This window comes from Anser anser (assembly GCF_964211835.1).
Source record: "Anser anser genome assembly, chromosome: Z".
Taxonomy (NCBI): Eukaryota; Metazoa; Chordata; class Aves; order Anseriformes; family Anatidae; genus Anser; species Anser anser.
The window spans coordinates 65,488,720-65,508,203 of NC_139723.1; the positions used below are offsets into that span (position 1 = coordinate 65,488,720).

The window sequence follows — 19,484 nt, forward strand, 5'->3', positions numbered from 1 at the left end:
CTGTACGGCAGTGACAGATATGATAGTTAAATATGCCATTTACCTCTTATCCATCTGAATCATTATTTGTATTTTCATACTTACTGTATTATGTTGCTGAGTCTATTTCAGTACATAAGGACAAATGAGACCAACCTATGCTCCATTGGTTGAAATAATTCTTATGCTTAGAGTGAAATTTTTTTGGTTTGTATATCCTGTAAATGTAAGGGTGAGTATAGTGTAACTGTAATGGCATTTTTTTTTCAAAAAATGACTATACATATACTGACTTTTATTCTCTGCCATTCCAGTGAAATAACTTTAGAGACAGAAGGGCACAGTACCTGTGTGCTGATCATAGATGCTATTCACATAGTGAAGCTGCAAGAAAAAAATAAAAAATAAATGGGAAATATACTAGTTTGCTTGTGAATCCGTACCTCTCACTGCTTGCCAAGAATGTAGAGGCACTCAGAACAAGCAGGTGAAAGAAATATCCTTTGAGTGTAATGTTCTATTAAAATGTTTGACTCAAAAATTACTTCTGAAGAAGCGCATATGCTATTTCAGAGCCAGTTATTTTGCTGCAAATAGCTGCTGCAAAAACGTGATCTTTCAGGCCATGTTCGATACAAAGAGCTCCAGCTTTTAATGCTTTTTTTACTGCCAAAGTGAAGCTGCCAAAATTAAAGGGCTGTTCTCTAACTGTGCCCTTTTACTACTATGAGCAAATAATAAAGGGGAGCAAGTGTAGAACTTAAAGAACCTTATGAATATTGGACTGGATTTTCAAGTTCATGACTCGTAATGACTGGGGAATCTGAATGTCCTACCTTGCTATGTTCTGTAGCCAATGCATTTAACAAACTAAAAATAGGGACTGTTGTAGCTCTTTTCATCAGAAATTGTTTTCTTTTCCATGTGATCTTCTAAGACAAGAATGGTAGATTTTTCCTCTAACTTCACCATACCTCATAATTCCTTGATATAAATTCAGAGTGGTTATTCATAGAAACACATCCATTTTATTTATTTTATTTTATTTTATTTTATTTTATTTTATTTTATTTTATTTTATTTTATTTTATATTTTATTTTTCTGATGTATTGAGGTTTAAGAACAGATTATTATTATTATTATTATTATTATTATTATTTTTTGAGAAGACTCCATTTTGTGTGTAGTCTGCACTCATGTCTGTACATTTAAAATGATTAACCTAGGGTCTTTGTTCTTTTTTAATGGTGTTTTATAAGTGGAAAGATCCTATCAACCTATTTATATTTAAAGAGTGGTAAAGGATAGGTTTGAATTTAAAATAGATTTGAAGGGGGAAAGGGACAAAAACAGCCCCGCAAGTGATAAGCTATGGGACTGCATGCTAATAATTGAGGGACTGCATGCTAGCGAGACCCTTGAGCTTGCCCCACGAGGGTCTGGGTTCAATGAAACACACCTGAAATGTTTCTATGCAAACTCATGCAGCATGAGAAACAAGCAAAGGGAGCTAGAAGCCTGGGCCCAGTCCCAGAACTACGGCATCACTGGCCTAAGTGAAGCCTGGTGGGAAGAGGCCTGTGACTGGTGCGTTGCGACGGACAGTTACAGGCAGGGCAGGCACCGCAGTGGGGCGGCCCTCTATCTAGTGAAGGCACCGGACTGTCTGGAGCTTGCAGTCAGCGACAATGTGGTTGAGAGCCTTTGGGTAAGGATCAAGGTAACAAGCAAATAAAGGGGATGTTGTTGTGGGAGTCTACAATAGACCACCTGGCCATGATGAGGACACTGATTCTTTAAAGAACTGAGAGACACTTCTAGATCAGCCGCTCTTGTCCTTATGGGGGACTTCAACCTGCTAGATGTCAGCTGGGAATACCACACAGTTGAGACAAGTCCAGGAGACTCCTGATGCACCTTGATGATAACTTCTTGGTACAGGTACTAAGAAAGCCGACTAGCAAGGGTACCCTCCTGGCTCTGTTGCTTGTAAACAGGGTGGGTCTTGTGGGTGAAGTGGAGATAGGTGGCTACCTAAGCCATAGTGACCATGAGGTAATTGAATTCAAAATTCTCGGTGAGAGGAGGAAAACTACCACCAAAACTTCAACCCTGGATTTGGGGAGAACAGACTTCAGACTGCTCAGGGAACTACTTAGTAAGGTCCCCTGAAAAACTGTTTTTGAAGACATTGGGGTCCATCAGTGCTGGTCGGTTTTTAAGCACCACCTCCTAAGAGGAACAGGCAATCCTGAAGTGTTGGAAGTCAAGCAGGCGGGCAGAAGGCCAGCTTGGCTGAGCAGGGATCTACTTCAAGAGCTTAGGCAGAAAAAGAAAGTGTATGGTTTCTGGAAGCAAGGTTGGGTGACATGGGAGGACTACTGGGATGTTGCTCACCTTTGTAGGGAGAGAATCCAGGAGGCCAAAGCTCAGTTAGAGTTGAAGCTGGCCAGCAGTGTGGGGAACAATAAAAAAGGCTTTTTTAAGGTATGTTAATGGGAAAAGGAGGAACAGAGCAAAATATACTTGATGAGGATCATACTTGAGGAGGACAGTCACCTAACAATCAAGGACATAGACAAAGCAGAAACGTTTAATGCATTTATTGCCTCTGTCTTCAACACCAGTGATGGGTTCTGGGATCCCCAGCGCCCCGGGTTGGACAGTGACTGCAGGAACGATAAACTCCCAGTCAACCCCAAACTTGTGCGGGATTTGCTGTTCCACCTGGATGTGTATAAATCCATGTGGCTTGATGGGATTCATCCCAAAGTACTCAGAGCTGGCTGATGCCATTGTGGGACTTCTCTCAATTATTTTTCAACAGTCTTGGGAATATGGAGAGGTCCCAGTTGACTGGAAGCTGGCAAATGTGGTCCAATTTTCAAGAAGGGCAAGAAAGAAGATCCTGGCAATTATAGGCCTGTCAGTCTCACTTCAGTGCCTGGTAAACTTATGGAGATTATTCTGGGAGTTACTGAAAAACACCTAAAAGACAATGCAAACATTGGTCAGATTCAACATGGGTTCACAAGGGGAAGGTCATATCTAAAAAATTTAATTTCCTTCTACAACATCACCCAGCTAATTGACCAAAGGAAGACAGTCGATGTATTCTTCCTGGATTTCAGTAAAGCTTTTGATATTGTCTCTCAGTATCCTTCTGGACAAAATGACCAGAATACAGTTAGATAAAAGCATAAGATGGGTGAACAACTGGCTGATGGGTTGGGCCCAAAGGGTTCTTGTAAATGATGTTTCATCAGGATTGCGACCTGTCACTAGTGAGGTTCCCTGGGGCTCCATTTTAGGACCAGTCCTCTTCAATGTTTTCATATATGAAAATAAAGATATGGAGGAGTGACTGAAGTCATGGATTGTTCAGCCTGGAGGAGACTGATGGGAGGCCTCATGGTGGCCTGCAGCTTCCTCACAAGGGGGATCAGAGAGGCAGGCGCTGAGCTCTGCTCTCTGGTGACCAGTGATAGGACAAGAGGGGACAAGAGGGGAACAGCAAGGAGCTCAGACAGGGGAGTTTCAAGCTGGATATCAGGAAAAGGTTTTTCATGAAGCGAGTGAAAAAGGTTTTTTTTTTTTTTTTTGGAGTGGTCCTTTGTGGACCCAGGAGTTGGACTCAATGATCCTTGTGGGTCCCTTCCAACTCAGATATCCTATAATTCTATGATCTCTTTCCAATGTTTGTGCTAGCTGTATAAGGTAACGAGCCTCTTGTGTTTAACTGGTGACATTTGATAGGTATTCCTGGTTGGTCTAATGCTCTACACCAGGAAAAGAAACACAAAGAGATGTGTTCTCACTTTTCCCTTTACATCCTCTGTGCTACGTATACTTCAGCAGGACATTTTATGTGTAGCCAATCTGATCAGCTCATGTTTTGTTACAGTGAAAGATGTAAGCAAGAACCTACATCTTGTACTAAGAAAGCACATGTAGGAGTCCCCTTGTCTTCTAACAGCCCAACTTGTCTGTCATAATTTAAGTAACGACAGATGCACACTAATCTGCCAGAATGAGGCAGAGTCTGGAGTTATCCATTCTGTCTGAGCTAGTTTTTATGTTGCCAGAACATAACTCTGTCTCCTGCAAACTTGAGGTCCTCTAGACAAAAGCAGACATTGGTGTGTAGTTATTTTAACCATTAGAGTTCAGTCACCTTTTTACTGCAGGAAGGAGACAGTAAGGGAACAACCTCTTCACAGACCTGCTCATGCTGCAAGCCAGCAGGGAAAACTACATAAGGTGACATTGTAGATTACACCCCTAACAGCATAGGTGTAGTGGATATTTGGTAGAAATATACCACTTCCATTTTTATTTCAGTGTTTTTTTTTTTCTTTTTTTTTTTTTTTTTCAGTACGCTCCAAAGCAGAAAGGGCACATTATACTAGCTGTTGGTTTCATCAACAAGATTCCTGAGGCAAGGCTTTAAGCCATACTTTAAGATCTTGCTGTTAACAGACGTGGCCTAGAAGGACAATTATCTTCCTGAAATACAGCTGGTCTGGAAACAAGAACTTCAGGTTTACCAGCAAAATGTCTGTATGCAGGTGTAGGACCATTTTTCTCCCCTTTATTTTCATTTAGGACCGTTAAATTCCCTTTAATGAAATGAGAGGTCACATTGTACTGAAGGTAGGCAGGACTGGAAGGTCTGTTTGTCTCATAAACTTTGTGAGTTACTGTTTGTTGACACTGACCCACTGTGTTAGTAGCAAAGCAAATGTACGGAAATTTCAATTTAGCTGAGAAGTGTATCAAATGAACATTGCGAAATACTGTGTAAAGCTGATTAGCTGATTAGCCCTCAAGACTAGTATCACTTCAAACAATCCTTGTAATTATTGTTTAGAAACTAAACAATAATTTAACTAAATTTAATAATTTAATTATTAATTAATTTAAGAATTTAACTAATTTAACTAAACAATAATAAACTTCTGGGAAATAAGTATTATAGAATATTTTTATCACATAGAAATGATAAACAAAACCTGCTGTAATTGATTTATTTGTAGCATTTCTCTCTGGTGTTTCCTAATGATGAATTCTACTTGCAAAAGATTCCAAGCCCAACCTCTGTGGCCTACTGCACAAGTAGTCCAAATATCTTCAGTAAACACCCAGGGACTGGCACTTCTAGTTGTCCTCCATCAACTTAAAGTGGACCCAAGTCTCTAGAGTAATTGTTCTGTGCAGACTTTGATCTTGACCTGGAGAAGCCACTGACACATGAAGTCTTCCTAAAAAGAGCAAAAGGCTTTGAACCTTACCTTTGCAGTGTAGAAAAAGCCTGAATGTAGACTGTTTTTGTGGCATGGCAAACTGTTTTTCCAATGCCAATGTTGGGCTGTGAAGAAGACTTTGTCATGAGGCTTAGTACCAGGTGTGCAACTGGGAAGTGGCGCAGTATGATGCAGCGCTGATTTGGGCTGGCAGCATTGGAATAACAGCACACAATTAAGGAGAATGTGGCTCGGTGTGCTCATGACACATCTTTATGAAACAGGTTTATGAAATTGGTTGAACAAGATCTAGATTCTTGGGTTCCAAGACTGGCTGAAAACATCTCTACCAGTTCTGTAGGTTTTCGTTATCTGGGCAATGAAATGAGCTGTCAGTCCTTTGAAGGACTCTTCCAACTGAACTGTTCCATTCCGTTCCATTCCGTTCCATTCCGTTCCATTCCGTTCCATTCCATTCCATTCCATTCCATTCCATTCCATTCCATTCCATTCCATTCCATTCCATTCCATTCCATTCCAGGAAGTTATGAGTAAAGAGATCCCATTTCAGGTCTTCTGCCACTTTTGGAACTAGCTAATCCGGCCACCTTAAGTGATTTTACGACACCTGAAGTGCTTAACATGTATGCATTATTACTTGCCCTGTCACCTTCTAGAAGGTAATAAAAAGCAAGCAAGTAGATGTCTATTTCTCTGTTGCACTCAATTTATCCTTTTATTCTGTACATCTGGGGTTATATAAAGATGGTGTCTAGCAAGTTTGCAAGTGGAGAAAGGGAGGTATTGATAACACAGCTTGTATATATATATATCTAACAGCCATAACTAAAAAGACACACAATGTGGATGATGGAGGATCCTTTGGGATCACAGAGATCCAAAACACTGTAACATTTTCTATGAGAAATCCTTATTATCAGCTAATATACTAATGTATATTAATTTTCAATAGACATTTCACCTATCAAGAAGATGTCAGCATAGTTAATTTGTTCTTCTTGGGATAGACTGCATTAAATATCAGCCTGCTAAAGATGACCTGAGAAAGTAGCCTAAGTGACTAGAAACAAGTCTGCCTTTCAGAGGCAAGGTTACTGAGTGACTGCCATAGTAGACTATATACCTGGTTTCTCTATTTTGCTCCAAATAGTCTGTAGCACCTATGTTGGTTTTTGCCTGCAGCACGTTATGGTGATGAGCTAGGAGTGCTTTGCTTGTAGGCTTCTCAAACTAGTTTCTAAGGTTACAAATATAATTAGTAAAAGCAAAAATACATGGGAAAGAATAATCACAAATCCCCATTGTCTTGTTGAACTGAAACAGGTTCAGCTTCAGTTTGATTTATAACGGATTTTGCCATTCATAATCACAAGAAAATTGAAGGATTTTTATCTTTACCCTTACATATGGGTTTGGTACAGAGCAAAATGCAAACTGCCAGGGAAGTTGGTCCTATCTCTCATTTAACAAAACTGAAACCAAAACCCACTGCCTTTCCAAAAGGCTTTTCTCTTTTACATCCAGACAGCCAGTTTCAGTGGCTGTTAGCTTACTTCTGCGAACCTGGGCTTAATGCAGTAAATGACCATTACACCTGAAGTGATATTCATTAAACACAGGAAAGAGTGCTGCTTGGGTAAGCATCCTTGCGCTGTGGCTGGCCTTTCTGTTCTCCTAGAACAAAGTGTAACACATTAATGCTTAAAATTAGCTTTAACAGGAAATGCATTTGGTTTCAACTGTACCATTAATTATATAAGGTAAAGTATCTCTAGAAAAAAGTATACTAATTTTCAATACACACTTCACCTACTTACAAGACGTCAGCATTAAGTTACTTTATTGTTCTTGAGATGGTATCAGTCCTGTGTCTGTGAGGACTAGCCTTTCAGACCTCTTCCTACTTGAATGGAGCTCTAAACCCTGAGTTAAAATTTTAAAACCCTGTGCTTCCATAGCATTTAAGAATGTGAATCATCAAATACAGCACAAACAGACCTGCCACAGGAGTTGGCAAAAAAAACACCATTCAGCTAAAAGGGTTGTTAGTCAACTTGTCTGTTCATTGCCTCATGCATCCTACTTCAGCTTACGGGAATATTATTTAATTAGAACATTTTCCTATTACAGGAGCAGTAGCTATCTCCTGTAACTGGCACTCAAGTTTCTTTCTTGATCTAGACCTCACTTTCCCCACCCTGACCTCTTCTGCCAACATGCATACTTATATACACACATCCTTCCTCTCTTCCCCCATCCCATCAGAGTGGGGATCTGATATGCTAATTTCCTGTAACATTTATTTTAAAACTTGCATTTTTTCTACAAGCAAAGCAATGAATCGAGATAGCATAGCATGTGACATATGATGTTCCTGGAAGATGGTCAAAGCCTGGTAGAAAATTACTTAACAATTAAATAACTTTGACTTAGTAGGTTGTAAATGGCAGTGTTTAAGAATGTAACCCCTCTTGACTTCTTTACACCACGGTACAGTATAATTCACTCAGCCTAAGAAGAGGATAATGACAGCTTTATACAGGATATCATGTCACACCTCCAACTTTTCTTTTTATCTCAAAGATTACACTGCACATTAAAGCAATAGTGTGCATTAATCTAACCTCTGACATTTGGGCCATATTAACCCACCAATGCAGGTTTATGTACCTCACACCTCAGACCCTATCAAGAAATTTGTCAGTGGCAGCTTGATAAAGACACCATACCTTACTGAATGTGTTCTAAAAACAACATCAGCAAAACACTTTTGGTCACACTTTTTAATGACCTTGCTCACTTCATATCCCTCTTCTTTAGCTATTGCCCATATGGTCTCTCTCCAAGCTTATTGTGGCATCAGAAAATGCTGTGAAGAAGTAGCAGTGGAAATTCTTATTTTCTGCAAAAGGTATTAGCACCCAGAGGAGGAGGGAGGGGGAAATCTGTGGGAAGTATGTAATCTTCTGGAAACCTCAAAAGCTGTTCATTTTTAGATGGTAAAATAATTGTTAAAAACAGGGTTACGTTTTTAATGAGACTGATTAGATTTTTCATTTTTGTACTGGACTAATTAACAAAGCAACCTTAATTACCAGCTACTTTACAGTGAAAATTGTCCCAATGGAAGGTTTCTAGTATTGTAGCAGTTTAACAAAAAGAGAATCTAAACTTATTATAATGGTTGCTTAATGTGGTACTGTTAGTGAAATAATACTCCTCAAATTGTGTATCCCAAGGTGTCATATGAAATGGAATATGTATTTCTAAAGTAAGAAAAATTAACCAAATCCTCAAATCAAACAGTTTGTTTAAGAAAGCTGGAAACATTCTAACCAATCCTGCAACAGCATCATCTTAAATCAATGACAGTGGCTCAGGAAGTCAGTGGTTACTGCTGTAATGTTTATATGCCTTCTCAAAAAATAATAAAAATAATTAAAATTATACTTTCAGAATATCTCAAAAGCCTGCAGATGGAATTTTCATCTTCTAACTTCATCCTTATTGAGACAAATTCTCATTCATTATATTGAAAACTTTTTGATTATGATGGTGACTATCATAATTAAAGTGCAGATCAAACTGAAGTCAGCTGTTTTATTAAGTACATAAAAAACTTTAGCAAGCTTGGATAATGAATGCACTGAGAGTAGTTTACTGCACAACTTAAGAAACAAATGATAGCTCAGATTCAAAACCACACAACAGGTTCTTGAGAGATTCCTTTTCACACTTGTCAAGTGATATTTTTAGGAGCTACAGCTTACAAAAGAGCCAGTGCTTTATTGCAGTCGCTTTTCAAGGCAGCTCTGGCTAGGATTACATACATTTTATCTCCTTTCCTTTTTTTCTCTCATTATCTTCTTGCTTTCTTCTCTTCTCCTCTTAGTTACAGGATTCCGTGGGTCATAGATCTCAAAAGTGTCTTCATCCTGCATGCTTGCATCTTTCACCTTTCTGCTTCTATCTTCAAACTGAAGTACGTGTGACATCCTACAAAACAAGTACAACATGGCTCAAATGCAGTGAAAGAACATAAAGTTATGATTTGCAATTATGATACACATGGCAAAACTTGAGTACCTATGATTTATTTATTTTTGTGTAGAGAAAAGATCCAAGTTTTCTTTTTTCTTTTTCTCCCCTTCCATCAGTAAACTGTAATATTACAGGAAAACCACTTTTGTGAAAACCCATTTTGAAAAATACAGCTAGCGTTTGCTCTGCTGGATTTTATTTCAGGCACTGAACTGTCTTGTCTTGTCTTTTTCTATTTAACATATCTTCCCAAATGTACTGAATAATTTTCCCAGGAACAGGGAGTGTTTCTCAAGTTTTCCTATTAGTCACTTTGGACTTCCTTTCACCATTACAGTTATGCAAAAGGAAGAGCTTGCATGGAAAACGCTTAAAGTAGGTACACAAAGATCAACAAGGGAATGCTTTAAGTCCTACTGTTCCATCTTAAATTGATTCAGATCATGATTTTTATTTTTTTGAGTAGCAGACTAAACTAATGATTTTTTTTAGCCGTTGATTAGAAATCTTCCCCATTAGATACTTTCCTTTTTCAGCAAACTCCCAGTAGTCTGACCACATCACCATAATCCAGAGTCAAAATAATCTGTTTGTTAGCTGTATTCAGTGCCAGGAAAGCCTCAAGCTGATCATCTTTGGCCTTATTAGTAGGTCTCACTGAAGTGGGAATTAATATGGAAGATGTTAGAAAAATACAAGTTTTAGGTTGGACAAAATCTTAACCAAACAGAGAAATCATTTGCCCTACCTAAAGACAAAGAGAGGCAAGGGGAAGAGAAGAAAATCACACTACAGATGCTCATAACAAGCTGACCGACTCTAAACCTCTTGATCTTTACTGACAACCTGGCTACTTTTCTGTATCATGGGACCTGGTTTTAAGTATCAAAACTTGGCTATAAATTTAACACTTTTGACCACAGTTGTACTATTTTAAATTAAAAACCCACTCAACTAAGACCTCTGATTACAATCGTACTAAAGCTGCTACTTATGAACCAGGGGCAGGATAACAAATTTAAAATTAATTTGAGCAATTAACCCCCCCCAACTGAACTTACGATTTTTCAGCGCATAAAAACTTGCCCAGGCAAAAACAAAACAAAACAAAACACTGAAGTTTGGATTCTGTATTAATCAATTATAAAAATTTCTTTGACTTTGATGGGGTAACTTAAAATAACAGCAACAATACTGAAGTGAATATAAGCATATCAGCATTAGATATTGGTACAGTCTTTGTGAAATAGAAAATCCACAAATAACAAATCAGTATCAGAATGAAAATTCTGTTGCTGATGAAGTATTACCAGACCCTCACAACATGTAAGAGGTCCTGAATTAAACAGGTTTTTCAAAGAGCTCTAGTACAGATTTCCATGTATAAAGGGAGAGAGGAGAACCAGATCAGTTATTGTAGATTACAATATTGTACTACTAAAGAATTCAGACAAAAATCAGACAAAATTCAAAGCTACGGACTACAGGAATTTGAATGTTTTGGAAAAATCTTAGTAACAATAATTCAGATTTTTCAACACAATCGATTATTGACGTGAGAGCTCTATAAATCTCTCACTGAACAGCACTGAGAGCGTGCCTGCATATTACCATGTCTTCTGAAAATACTTAAGAGTTTAACTTCAGTAGTTTATAACCCTGCATGTACTAGTAACACCAAAACTTATTTTCTTAGTCACATCTACAATTCAGAGTAACATAATGTACCATCAGAGTGACTCATGACTGCGTATTTGTAGTTTAATTATAAAAACATTGTCTCACATTGGAGGGACTGAAGTAATTTAGTTTAGCTAACATGCTTTCTGCATTTGTCATATTTCTTCTCAACTTATAAAAGATGCGCAAAAATATATATATATATTTATATACCAAATCACACTATCCTAGACTGAATTAAAATACAGTCCCAAAGAGATGGGGTCATTCCTCAGTAAGTGGTTTCAGAGGATGTTAATTAATGCATATAGACGTGTACTCTCACTCTACCATTTCATCAGCTTGGGTTTTCAAACAATCACATAGCACACTTGTAGGATACAACTAATAGGAATTAAAAATAAATACATCTCTAATTCTTGGGTCAGACCATACTGTATGCCAGGTAGTTTTGAAATCAGATGCAGCAGATATAGACTATGAAACATTCACTCCTTTCCAAGAGCTGAAAGAAATCATAGTCTCTGACTCCTATTCATAATTTTCCACTGAAGTGTTCCCAGCTGTGATTAAAAATAAGTCAATATTAAGATGTTTTTTGATAATCCCTGAAAGAATTTCAGATGCAGCATCTCATAGGTAAAGCAAAATAAATGCAAGACCATGCTGAAGATTTTCAATAATATTTTTCTAATGTGAACTTTAGCTTATTTTTGCAAAACGGGCATACGTTCACGGGCATACATATTTTGCATCAATGTAAATGCTAAATCATACCTCAAACTATTTTTTTTCAGAAACATGGGAAGTATTTAGTAATTATTTCTAAATTAATTATTTAAATTTAAAGTAATCCTACTCAAGCTCCTCCAACTAAGGCTTGCACTTGCATAACTTACTAATTGCTGTGTTTGGGCTACAAGTCCACAAGTACATGTTGCCTAAGAGTCTTCCTTGTTCAGTTTATAGCTCTTTTCCCTACCTCATGCTCCTGAGTTCAGCCTGCTCAGTTGTGCTTCTGCAGTCACTGTGATGAAAACTCTAACTTCATCTCTGGGCTTTGGGAACCTACCATCCAAGTTGTGCTTATCACCAGCTGTTGATAGTTCATCTTACACACTGGTTAAGACATATAACTTTAAAATACATTTTTCCTTCAAAATGCAAAGGATGAAAGGTGTAATTTCTCTTAAACTAAACTCAAATAACAAAGCTTTGCAGCTTAGTATTTTTTTGTTCAAAAATAGTTTGAATAAAAAAGCTGATGGTTCTAGGCTTAAATTACCTAGATGTGCAAACTGTTGACTTTCTTTAGAAGAAAAAATAAACACAAATTAATTTCTTTAACCTCTTTTATTAAGAGTGTAGTAAATCGGAGCTGGCTATCTTAGCTTGCATTTATTATTGGACAGGTTTAATTTCTACCCTGACCAGACAACAGCATCATACAGTTTAAGCATTGTTCTATACCATGTACCGGGGCAGCATCTATACCACTATCTGCAACTCTTCATTTCAATGTTTCAGTTTTCAAATGACATTCAGTACTTGGCTTTCTTCTGCATTCCAAAAATGCAATGTCTTGGTACATTAGACTGAAATACCTGACCACATTTAAGCTTGTGTCAGAGAGAGCACAGATTTCAAAAGGTACACAGATACACTCTTGGCCTCATTCTCAGATGATTTCTGCAACAGCTGGCAAACAAGACTACTCCACAGTTAGTAGCAGACTAGCTCCTAGATGTCATTAAAGTATTGTAACTAACACATTACCTTAGTGATCAGTTTGATTGCTTTCTGGGAGGTAACAAGTGGGAGAATGTTGGCTGCAACCAAGGCTAAAAAAGAACCACTTCAGCAGACTAGAAAACACTCAAGAACTATTACAGTACGATTAATCTGTGTGTCCAATAGCCTAGCATAGACAAACCTGTACTTGCCAACTGGACAGCAAAGACTGATCCCCACCTACATGGTGCTCTCCAGGCAGGCTCAACCAGTTTATTCAGGAGATGGAACATGTTCTTTTGAACTACTATAGTGAGATGGTACTTGTAAGAAAAGATATGATACACAGATTTTTAGATGTGTGAGCCATGCACTGGATCTGAAGCATATGTCAGCTGCTGACAGGTGGCAGTCATGTTAAGTGTAGCATAAGCAGAAATCTGGTATCAAAACAGCTCTGACCTTTCCAGAACTGCCCTTTGGGAGAAACCAAAGTGGCAATCAGTGAATTGAATCATTTTCAATATCAGCAGTAGCAAGGAAGCCCTATAACTGCTTTTGCACTAGTGATGAAACTCTGATCTTCACGTACAATGCACTGCATGAATCAGTGACTTTTACACTAACTGAATGAAAACTCAAAGCCACATTGCTTAATTTCACACTTGGCTATCAATGTGACAGAGCTGTTGGCTGTTACCAGCCCACCTTCCTTGCACAACTTACTATACATGGCACTCCCTCTGGCACCTCAGCCACTTCAGTGGGGAGCCTGGGACATTTTCTTACACTCACCTATGCCAGCATTTTAAACAGCTGGACTTTACAGCAAATCATCAACAGGTGTGGGCAAAAGTTAAATTCTGCCAACTCTGCTATGGGGACAGTAGCCAGTAGCTTTGGCAGAGAGGCAGTAAGTTCTCAAGCATTTGCAGCCAGGGCTCATTTGGAGATACCTGCAAAAAGCATGGCAGCTGGTGACAGATTTTTTGTTTCTGCAATTGACAGGCACTGAGAAAAGAAATGCACAGCTTTTCACTTTTCAGATGCGGAACTGTGTGTTATATAAAATGCACTACTTATAGTACATCTAAACTGTTATATATAACACGAATGAAAATTATACATTGCCTCTAAATGCAGATTAAATGAATTAAACAATTCCATTACTATAAAAACAATCATTTAAATGTTAAAAAAGCCAGGTGCCCATCCTTGGGATGTATGAACTCCAGAGGATCACTTGTATGTTAACGAAGCCAAGTACCTGTCCCTGGGAGGGATCAGCTCCTTAATTAGCTTGCTAGCTGCCACAGTACTAAGAAGGAATCAAACTGTGAACGTGTGACCATGTGGAAAGATGGCTCTTGGTGGAGCCTATAAGAGCAGCACACAGAATGTTATCTTAGCTTGGAAGTGGGAGTGTTGGAAACAATTGCAGACGATTAGCTTTTAGTTGAAAGGAATGTTCTTTCAGTTAGGATAAAGTTCTTAGCCAGACCTTTCAAATTGTAAACATTAATAATTTTACCACTGTAGTCCATAATTATCAGTCTTACCATTTCTGAGTTCAACATCACATACAGGTGACATGTTACCTACTTTTCTCAATTACAACCGATGTTCCATATGCTTAGAAAAAAAAAACTAGTCAAGCTTCCCTTACATTATACTCTATTTGTAACTTACATTTTCCTTCAAATACTGTAAATGTGTTTGTTAAACCATAAACATTAATGGTTTATTATTTATATTATATAATGGTTTATTATATTATAACACTTTCCTCCAAGTGATTTCTTGATACATAGGCATTGGATAGAAATGTAGTTCATGTGAACAGATGAGAAAACAGAATGCACAAACAAAATCAAATGAGATCTTGCTCCCAAGGTAAAAACTTGTTAGATATTCTGGAAGAATGAACTCACTGGAACTCTTTTCACTTCCAGCAAAGTAGTGGGTGGCACAGGAAGAGAGACAGTTGAGAAACAGAGACCAAAAAGAAAAATAAACCGAGGAAGGTAAAGAATAAAAAAAAGGATAGGAATGAGAAACAAAAATAGAGAAAAAGAGACTGACCAAAATGTAAATAAAATGAAGAAAAATGTCAATTAAAAGCTGACAAGCAAAAACTTTAAACCAAGGCAAGAGAACAAGAGAACAGGACAAAAACAGTTATGGTTAAAACCATAAAACAATGAGAAATTTAAAAGAGGAAAGAACTTGAAATCTAAACTAGTTTTCACTTTTTTCAGAACTGAGATGCTACAATCAAAACAAGCCTTTTGGCTTAGCCTGCTGTCACCACTCCTTGCATAACAGTGTCCAAGAGCTTTACAAATAATTTTGGAAACATAGTCCAGCAGGACAGAGAAAATACATGTATATCTAACGAAACCTGCAACCACCCTTAAGTACTTTGTGTAACACAAGTCTTGCAGGCAAGTTCTTGGTTTTTCTGTCCTATCTCACTATCCAGCTTTGTTATTTTAGTATAAGAGATTAACCCATCATCCCTCTTTTCATGAAAAGGAATTCTGTAATGAAAACTCCTCTCTCTTACTGATTATGAAAGGAAGTTTTTTCCCCAAGTACTTGAAATAGGTTCTGATTCTTAAAGGATGTTAACAATTTAAGGAGTGCTATAGAAAGAGTTTCAAACACAGACTCTTCTCTTTAATTCTCAATGTTTCACACAGCCACTGCTATTACAAAAAAGAGGTGTGTAAGAAACAAGCTTCCATGAGTATGTTTTGTCTCATTAATTCATAATGTCTGAACTGTGCTAAATTATCTATGAAAGCCCCTACCCTTCCATAGCACTTGATACTTAAACCTTCCACTGTATCACACATACTGTTCCAGTTTGGACCTAGTTTGCCAAACCTGGTTTCGTTTCACTTCAAAAAAGCTTACAGTGCCTCCCAACAAAAACCTCTGGTCACCAGGATTCTGCTGTGATTGTCACCACTAACAGATTTGACTTCTTGTGTCACTGCTTGTTTCCATAATTCCACGTTCCTCTGTTCCTCTCTGCCCATTTCTTTTCCCAAATAATCAGATCACTTGTCATAGAATCATAGAATATCCAAGTAGGAAGGGACCCACAAGGATCATTGAGTGCAACTTCTGGGTCCCCAAAAGACTACCCAAAAATCAGACGATGTGTCCCTCAAGCTTTTTGTGCCTTCATAAAATCTTCCGTTTCTCAACTCTTGTTTCTCTAGCAAGATTTGTTAGTCAGATCTATCCAGATTCACACAATTGGTTATTCTACTGAAGATACTAATATAAAAAAATGATTAAAAAATCATTAGAAAAGCATTGAGAAAAATATTGCTGTAAATAAAGATATTTGCTATATTTAAGTTGATTTCACAAGTATTTAATTATATATCAAGATAAGATTGTTTCAATCAATTTCTATTAGTTTTTGAACTAATGTTATAGGGACATGCTTTAGTGGTAAACTTGGCAGTGCTAGGTTAACAGCTGGACTTGGTAATCTTAGAAGTCTTTTTCAACCTAGGTGATTCTATGAATATGGTATAGATATTCATATATAACACATATATGGTATATATATATATATACCATATACATATATCTATACCATTCCAAATATACATATATGGTATATATATACCATGTATATACAGAATCACAGAATGGCCAAGGTTGGAAGGGACCTCTGAAGATCATCTAGTCCAACCCCACTACCAAGCAGGATCACCTAGAGCATGTTGTGCAGGATGACATTCAGGTGGGTTTTGAATATCTCCAGAGAAGGAGACTCCACAGCCTCTCTGGGCAACCTGTGCCAGTGCTCTGTCACCCTCACAGCACAGAAGTGCCCTCTCATACTCAGCCAGAACCTCCTGTGCTTCAGTTTGTGCCCATTGCCTCCCTTCCTGCCGCTAGGCACAACTGAAAAGAGACTGGCTCCATCCTCTCAACACCCTCCCCTCAGATATTTACACACATTCATGAAGTCTCCCCTCAGTCTTCTCTTTTCTAGGCTAAACAGGCCCAGCTCTCTCAGCCTGTCCTTGTACGACAGGTGCTCCAGTCTTCTCATCATCTTCGTAGCCCTCCTCTGGACTCACTCCAGTAGCTCCATGTCCCTCTTGTGCCGGGGAGCCCAGAACTGGACACAGCACTCCAGGTGGGGCCTCACCAGGACTGAGTAGAGGGGGAGGATCACCTCCCTTGACCTGCTGGCAACACTCTTCCGAATGCAGCCCAGGATACTGTTGGCCTTCTTGGCCACAAGGGCACATCGCTGGCTCACGGTCAGCCTGCTGCCCACCAGAACTCCCAGGTCTCTCTCTGCAGAGCTGCTCTCCAGCAGGTCAGCCCCAGCCTGTACTGGTGCTTGGGGTTATTCCTCCCTAGGTGCAGGATCCTGCACTTGCCCTTGTTGAACTTCATGAGGTTCCTCTTTGTCCTACCCTCCAGCCTGTCGAGGTCCCTCTGAATGGCAGCACAGCCCTCTGGGGTATCAGCCACTCCTCCCAGCTTTGTTTTGTCAGTAAACTTGCTGAGGGTGCACTCTGCTCCATCATCCAGGTCATTGAGGAATAAGTTGAACAACACTGGACCCAGTACTGGTCCCTGGGGGACACCGCTAGCTACTGGCCTCCAAGTAGACTTCGCACCACTAAGCACTAACCTACCATTCACAGATATGGTATTGATATTCATATATAACTTCACAGATTTTAAACTGAAATCAGATTGAATTTAGACTGAAATTTAAGATCAATACAATACTCCTTTTTCACCACCGTTATAAATACCACTCATAACTCCCACCCTCCAAGCACTATTTTGAGCTAAATGTCATTTCTGAAAGACCTAAAAGGAGTATTTTCTAACTTTTGTATCAATGGAGTACTGCTTGCCTCCAGTATTTCAGCACTCAGATGTTAACAATGGAGGTGACATACTAGTGCTGTTATTGCACAATCTCCTCAATTCTAAGCAAGCAAAACTGATAAAAATATAATTTATAAATATTATAAATAAATAAACATTCTACAAAGTCAGACTGTACTCTTCTGTTAGGCCTACCACATAAAATGAAATGGAACTTTTGCAGATATTTCTAACATACCATTTTCTTGAGATACTATTCAAATGCTACATCCTCATTTTTGCCCAAAACATTCACTGTGAAAATAATAAAAAAGCAGTAGTTTCACTAAGTGTGAGATATCCAAGTTAAAATAAAAATACCCAACCCTTCAGTATTTGCAAAGCTACCAACAAAGTAAGCAATTCTTGATAAAGACTAATGTAATGGAGCATCCTTTTCTATTGTTCAGGATGTTGCTAAGCATTTTTTTTTCTCTTGAAAGAAGATTTAATTGTAAGTAACCTTCTAAGGGAAAATCAACGTAACTACAAAAAAGATAATCCAATTCAAAAGATAATAAAATCACTGGGGGAAAATTGGATTGGCTTTCTCATGGTTAGAAATAATTAGAAATACGTAAAACCATGCTGACTTCTGATTGTAAGCATTTTTTCTAAAAAAAAATTTAAAAAAATCAATTATCCAGTTATTATTTAGTATCTATTTGGTAACAATTCCTATATAGAATATTTACAGTACATCTTTATCCCCTTCACAAAAATATTAAGTAGTTTGATTAAAGAAGCTGGGTGCTTTTAAATAGACAACTGCTCCTGGTAGAGTAGGTTGGTATGGGAGACAGTAATGTAAATTCCAGATGTTGTTCCAGACAGTGTACCAGCACAGAAAAACTTTACACAGCTTTTACTATAAGGACATGGGAACCGCCGTACCGGAACTGACCAATGATCCATCCAGTCTAGCATCCTGTCTCTGGCAGTAGCTTGTACAGCATCTGATACTCTAGAAGTCGGCAAATTGCCTCACCAGGTTAACACAAACAGGCTTGTATCACCAGAGCACAAAGTAGGAGGGAGCGGAAAGAGAGAAGAGTGTATCTAACATAAGAATATTCTGATTTTCATAACTTAACATTCAACATTTTCTGGATGCCCTCCCTTCTCTTTTGTCCTTCCCTCTTCCCATTCTGAATATGTCCAAATCCACACGATTTAATCATGTCATTGAATGAGATGAAGTTGGGGTGCTTATAAAGGTGTGTAAATAATCAGGAAGCTTAAGCTAGGCTATTAAAGAGTTAGAAGATTATTTCTTCATTCTTCACTAAGTTTGCTGGCAATAAATAAAATGTAAGGTTTCCAGACAGTAAATGAAATACTAGATATCCCTTGAGTAAAGCATGGATCATCTCTGAATTTAAGTCAAACAGTAGTCGATTCCAGGCCCAGATGCCTAGTCCAAATAAACTTAAGACATGAAGGAATTAACAAAAAATAAACAAACAAAAAACCCACCCCAAAGGCCCTGTGTTTCTCAGGCATGCTAAACAGCTAGAAGCAATAAATATATAACTTCAGCAGAAGAACAATTTGTTAATACAAAATTACTGACTGTTCAGCAGTGGGCTAGCAGCTAGCATTTACATACCAAGGTTTGACCACATTCTAGCAGTAGAGGGGTGAAGAAGGTGGAGAGAAAATTGGAGAAAAACGATTTAGAGCAGGAGGATTTTTTTTTTCTTTTCCCCTTTAAAAGTTACTGACAATGCTAAACCCCAAACAAACACTAACCTTTTTGCTAAACAGAAAAGAAACCCCTCTTTCCAATGTGTTTCTAATACAGACCTCTGGCATGCACTTATTCTTTGTAACAAGCAAGTAAGTATTTTGTCAACTTTTTTTTTTTT

General features: G+C 38.1%; 1 protein-coding gene across 5 annotated transcripts in view; it reads right to left on the reverse strand.

The window, feature by feature from the left end:
- Positions 1–2,568: 2,568 nt before the first annotated feature.
- CWC27 (CWC27 spliceosome associated cyclophilin) overlaps positions 2,569–19,484 on the reverse strand; it is a 130,397-nt gene continuing 113,481 nt past the window's right edge. The window contains exons 14-16 of one of the 5 annotated variants that reach the window (XR_014576941.1): positions 9,075–9,240; positions 6,368–6,918; positions 2,569–2,968 (exon numbers count right to left, since the gene is read on the reverse strand). Coding sequence is in view for 3 of the 5 variants with exons in the window: in XM_083818293.1 (XP_083674419.1) it covers positions 9,078–9,240 (163 nt within the window). In the remaining 2 variants the exon portion in view is untranslated. Of the gene's footprint in view, positions 2,969–4,320; positions 6,919–8,627; positions 9,241–19,484 lie in introns of those variants that run through there. The other 4 variants (XR_014576942.1, XM_083818293.1, XM_083818292.1 and 1 more) reach the window with 4 other exon arrangements.